Source organism: Egretta garzetta, unplaced genomic scaffold, assembly GCF_000687185.1.
Source record: "Egretta garzetta isolate BGI_Z169 unplaced genomic scaffold, ASM68718v1 scaffold858, whole genome shotgun sequence".
Taxonomy (NCBI): domain Eukaryota; kingdom Metazoa; phylum Chordata; class Aves; order Pelecaniformes; family Ardeidae; genus Egretta; species Egretta garzetta.
The window spans coordinates 332077-338226 of record NW_009260590.1 but is presented as its reverse complement, the minus strand read 5'-3'; the positions used below and the strand labels follow the sequence as shown (position 1 = coordinate 338226).

General features: G+C 47.5%; 1 protein-coding gene across 1 annotated transcript in view; it reads right to left on the bottom strand.

The window, feature by feature from the left end:
• Nucleotides 1–6150, bottom strand: part of LOC104131459 (protein kinase C eta type) — a gene marked incomplete at its 3' end in the record, with an annotated part of 143989 nt that overhangs the window by 48536 nt on the left and 89303 nt on the right. Inside the window, exon 4 of the mRNA XM_035900171.1 lies at nucleotides 5916–6135. Within this exon, the coding sequence (XP_035756064.1) occupies nucleotides 5916–6135 (220 nt within the window). The remainder of the gene's footprint in view (nucleotides 1–5915; nucleotides 6136–6150) is intronic.

Sequence of the window (6150 nt, the reverse complement as noted above, 5' to 3'; positions counted from 1 at the left end):
CTTCCCGTGGGGTTTGGGTTGAGCTTTCAGCTTGGCAGCTGCTCGCAGCCAGGGAAAGCGACGTGGTGATACCTGCACAGCCTATCCCAGCCAAACTGCACTGATGGGAGAGCGTGCTCCCTTCCCGCACACCTCTCCGGCATTTCCAGAGCCCTTCCCAACTCCAACAGCGTCAAAGCAACAGTTCTCAGACACAGCTATGGAAAAACAGACTAAGGAACACACGAGAAAGCTGGTACCACAGCAGGACCAGACACCCAACTGCTCTTGCCAAACAGGACAGGCAAACTCATACCCTGCTGTACCCAGTTTGACGCCAGGGCGTGAACTCCAGTCCCACAGACCAGGCGAGACCGCATCTGGAGTACTGGGTCCAGTTCTGGGCTCCTCAGTTCAAGAAAGATGAGGAACTCCTAGAGAGAGTCCAGAGGAGGGCAACAAAGATGAATAGGGGACTGGAGCATCTCCCCTATGAGGAAAGGCTGAGAGAGCTGGGCTTGTTTAGCCTGGAGAAGACTGAGAGGGGACCTCATAAATACTTAAAAATATCTTAAGGGTGGAAGTCACGAGGACAGAGCCAGACTCTTCTCAGTGGTGCCCAGGGACAGGACAAGGGGCAATGGGCACAAACTGAAACATAAGCAGGTCCAGTTGAATATGAGGAAAAACTTCTTTACTTTGAGGATGACCGAGCACTGGAACAGGCTGCCCAGGGGGCTGTGGAGTCTCCTTCTCTGGAGATATTCAAAGCCCGCCTGGATGATGCCCTGTGTAACATGCTCTAGGAGAACCTGCTTTAGCAGGAGGGTTGGACTAGATGATCTCCCAAGGTCCCTTCCAACCCTTGCGATTCTGTGATTCTATGTGACCCCTACTGGCATCCCTGTGGCTCCAGCCACTGGAAAATTGGCTCTTCTCAGGCTTTGACCAAATCTTTCCAGCCTAACATGCTCTTAAGCAAAACAGTTATGTTCTCCAAGGACACTCACAGTTGCCAGACAGGCCATTTATTGGGGAGGAGCTCATGGATGAGCGAGAAATCACACTCCTAATTAGCTCCACTTCTGGTCCCAGAACAGGGCAGTAAAGGTGCAGTTCTTCGTGACATAGTCAGCTCCTTGCCTTGATCAGTAAAACTCTTATTAGCGTCACACACCCCAGGATTATTTAATACCTGACAAATAGCAACAATTTTTCCTTTATTTATTTATTACAGCCTTTGCTTTAGGCTGCAGGGCACTCTCGGGTAGCCTTGGTGCACGGGACTCTGCTGGCATTTTGAAGGGCTTGTTCATAGGGCCAAAGGGCTGCTGTATTCCAAAGGAAAGAAACAGAAGCCAAAATTCTGGTACCTTTCAAAAACCATCTTGCCTTCTGCAGCTGGTGTTTCTCCCTCCACTATTCCCATTCAACATAGTAACTGTGTATCAGTAATAATAATTACAGAAACAACTTAAAACTTCTGAAGAACCAGGGAAGGAGCTTAGTTTACTCTAACCTAGCTTGCAATTAACGTGCAGTCTGACTTTCACACAGGTCAGAGATCTGCAGTACGTACGTGCTTGCTGCGGGCATGGAAATCAAAATCATATGGACAGATTGCTGGTGCTCCTTATCTCAGCCTGTGGAAGGAAACACCACTTACTCCCACTCCACAAGCTGCAGTCCATCTCTACAGGTGGGCACAGGCTGATGCAGACACAAAATACTGCATCTGTCAACAGCTGAGGTATTTTTCGCTTCCTGATGCAAGTTTTGCCTACCTGGAGAACACTCTGCAGCAAAGTGGGAGTTAAAACAAGAAGCAATCGTATCGTATTTGACCTGCAGCACCCTGGCTGTCTGCCAAGGTCATGATGCTCTGGGGAAGAAGTTGCATTCTCCTTTAACTCTTCAATTTAATCTTCAATAAATACAATTGCATATAAACATGGGTAAAACACAATTCTGTTTGCCTTAAGAAAGAAAAAAAAAATCATAGGAAAGGATAGAGGCAAAAGAGCCCGAGTTAAGGAATGCATGAGAATTATTTGTCTTAATCCCTTCCTGCACACATGAGCAAATGGTAACAAACTCATCAGGAAGTTGTGATTGGCTCATTAATCTTATACTGCATCTGTTATCTGATTTCCTTCGTTATACTCTGATAATTTGCTACTTCAAGACCAAGGTTTAATTTTAACTCCTTGTTAAAGTCCTAGATAAATACAGCACCTCTGCCCAGGGACTAAGAGTTTTTACAATCGTAATTAAATAATTCCCTAGTAACAATGTAATTCAGTATCTGTAAATAGCGCTTCCTCAAGCTTAAAAATTACTTCAGCTACTACATAAAACTCATAGGCATAATGCTACGTATTGTAAACATCTCCCCTTTCAGTTACAACTCATTATATATGTTGTTTCACTGACGTATGACTGCTTCCAATACTGCACCCCATTAAAGAGGAGACACTACCTCTTAAAGATGCATATGCCAAGTAAAAAGACCTTAGCGCATGCTAGTGCAAAATCAAACGCTTTAAAAGACAAGTTTCAACCCCGATATAAATCATAACATAACAGCTTTCAGATAGCAGCCAGCTTAATTCTCTACTGCGTTGCACCCGGCAGGGTCACGCGCACCTGTGTAAAATGCTACCATTCAGGTTTGCACAATTTCACACCCACACAGGAAAACGCCTACCAGAAAGAACATGGTACTGGAGCTCTCGCTCCCGGTTTTAACTGCATTAAAGCCTGCTGAAGGCACGATGGCATTTAATTGACAACATTAATAAAAAACTACTGCTCCGCAACTTGACGAGTAAATATAAAACAGGGGAAACAGAGAGAAGGATGTTGAAGTTAGTAAGCTCTTACGGACTTGATCCGTGTAAAGTTAGTATGTGTTTAACAACTAATACACAAATTAAAAAACATCCAGACTGTGCTAAGGTGTTTACTAGAAAGAGAAACAATCAAAATGGTTAGAAGAAAAAGGGTCGCTTTTGAAGAGTCTTTGGAATGTGGATTTCAATGCAACCCACAAACAGAGAACTCTGTCCCAGTACCCAGTGGGATGACTCAGGTGCATAGCATTACTGATGAGACAGTTCGTGGCCCTACACTGACTCATCTGCGTAAGTTTTTGGGGTCATAATTGCATTGATGTACTTGCAAGTCATCGGGGAAGCACCAGTGCTCGCATACCGACTGCTCCTCCTTGCCTCTCGCTGACGCCTCCTGCCGCTGTCACAAGAGGTGGTGACCCACGTTACAATTAATCACTTTTTTTTTTTTCTGTTTTTTCCAGCAGGAGAAAAATCCACATGTATAAACAGAGCAGCCTGAGCCCAAGAGCTCACGCTGAAACTTTCCGGCCAGGCACGTGAGCTGGGGGACTGTCCCAGGTAATCCCTGGCGGCTCAGCTCTCCAGCCAGCTGCCCTGCCCTGTTTGCCTGTCATCAATTCAAGGAGCATTTGGAGTTTACCAATATATTGTTGTCCTTGCTTCTGGAAAGTGACTGTAAAAATTCAATTTCAAATCAAAATGAAAAATCGTGCACAGCCAAGTAAGTGTAAGCCAGGCTAAACTTTGAGGATTCACCAATTTTCCCTTCACCCCATTCACTCCTTCCTTGCCTCTATGAGCTTTTCCTTTGGGGATGGAAGAAGGGCAGTACGATGGATTTCAGAGTGGAGGTGTGGCAAATCAGCCACAGATCCCTTGCGGTGTCTTGTATCATGCCAGAAGTTCATGGACCTTGGGTTAGTACAAACCAGCATTTCCTATCCTTCTGATTACACAAAACCCCGTGACAGCCTTGCTAGATTTATCAAGACATATTAAATTCTCAGGGCAAGATACTGTTCCCTGTCATCATGTGATCCCAGCTGCACGCTACATAAGATGCTAACGAAGCAAGTCAAGAGGGAGGGAAGAGGAGAAGGGGAACAGATGATGCACGCTTGCTCACTCCCCACTAAATTCACCTCAGTTGTAATTTTTAGGCATTAACTGAAAAGGAGAGCAGCAGCTCTTAGCCTCTGTCCTACGTGCCCAGATATAACATCAGTTTATATCAGTTAAAAAACCTCACTGATTTCCCACCCCATTGCACCCATCAACTCACAGGTGCAGGAGTTCACGAAACAGGTGCCTATCCACAGCAGGGATGAGAAACCTCTCCCTCGCCAAAGACCAAACGAGCATTTCAGGCCACAGACCTCACCTGCCCTAAAAATCAGCACTGCAGGATGGATGAAACGAAAGAAACAGTGGGCCCCTGGACGAGCATGCATCCACACCCGGGGCAATATTACTACGGACATTTTAGTAATGTGAAGAAGGCCACCACCTTTGCAACAGAGCAGCCCAATCCCCCGTGCAGGCAGACCCAGCGTGAGCGGGACTCGGCCTCCTCAGAGGACAGGGCCTCTCTCAACAGCAGAGAAGAAACACCCCCAGCAAATCAAACATGCAGAAAACCCTCAGAACCACAGCTCTCTATCCTGAGCTCGCTCCTTTGCCCTGGCCCACAGGGGTCTGTTCTGTATTTAAATTTTTTTATTTTTTTTTGCACAAGTCCCAGGGGCAGTTTCTCTCCAGCGGCACAACCAGCCCGGGAAACCGGGTACGTACTCACTGAGCAAACCCCCATGAACTGTTAGGAGCAATACCTGAGCCAGCTCGTCAGTGGCTTGCTTGGATCCCTCTGCCCGACACAAAACCCCATCAGTAACTGTCTGGGAGAGACCACTTTTAGCGCATGAACCTCAAGCCTATCCATAGGTACCTAAGCACACCCTAAGGAGGAAGAAAAAAGAAAAAATAGCACCAACATACACCTACTAATCAACCCTGCGACTGGTATTTCCCTGTAATCACCCCAGAGGTGCAGCATCACGCCTCAGTCACAGACACCGGCTGAGAACAGAAAGCACCAGCGCTCGCCCCAGCGATACGATCGAGATGCCTATCTGCTCTCTGCAGTGTCAGCTCCCTTTCCTCCATGGCTGATTTTATTGTGGTGGTTACCTGACCACGCGTGCTGAACTTCCTGGCCTCAAAAAGTTAATATCTGTCTTAACCTCGGAAATTCTCAACTTTTCTGCACCTCCTCTACCCAGAAGAGATGCTCCCTCCCCCCCTTTTTTTTATTTAACCCTAATACTTATAAGCAAACTACTGCCTGGATCAATACTGCCACTTCCCTCTCCTTTACAGCACTGGAAGCAAAGGCACAACTTTAGAGCCTGTACTATTCCTTTCAGTTACCATTAGGACTAAGCCATAAAAGAGGTTCTCTTGGGCCGGATGCAAGTGACATCTACTTGGAAATAACCTAGAATTAGCTGTAAGTGAAACTGTGTTCAACGAGCGCAGCGGTGTACATAACAGACACAAGACTCGTCCTGCCGTTCGGTTAAGAAGTCAAAGAAATTTGCACGCACGCATCAAACAATTGTGCAAGCATGTGTAGATCTGAGCAGATCCAGGATTCAGGTACCCAAGTACGTCCCTGCGTGCCAAGCAAAAGAGGGAAGGGACACAACCGTGTGAGTCCGCAGGTGTACTTTGCTGGTTATGTACTGCAAGTCTCTTCTCTGCTGGTCTACAAAGAGGAGAGACTCCACAGCCCTCAGCTACAGGGTCTTCACCCTCAGGCTATGACAGCTGAGACTTTCTGTTCTTAGGGTCCCAAAATGCACCCACTGGAACAGCACCCTACACAGCATTCTAACGAAAGCACAGGAGCCCAAGCAGACGCACGAAGGTACACCTGTGTAAACGCAGGCACGCACGCCAGGCTGCGTGCATTTGCAGCACAGGCGTGCAAGGACAAGCCCCAGCTCGGCAAGTCCACTTCGAGCACCTTCATTCATTCCGAGAGGAGCACGACTCCAGCTCCTCCTCGAGACGGCTACTCACCCAGCCTTCGAAGCTCTCGCTGGGGCCTGCGGAGCGCAAGAGGTCCTGGAAGTGCAAGGTGCAGTTGGCCACAAAGTCATCGTAGCCGATGGGGGTGTCGTGGAAGACAGACAGCTCAATCTGATGGCCGTCGGTGACCGTGGCAGAGAACTCCTCGTTGTAGGTAGGTTTGTTGGTCTTCTGCTTGGTGCTGGTCTGCCCAACGCGCACCTGGTCCACGCTGACGGTGACATAA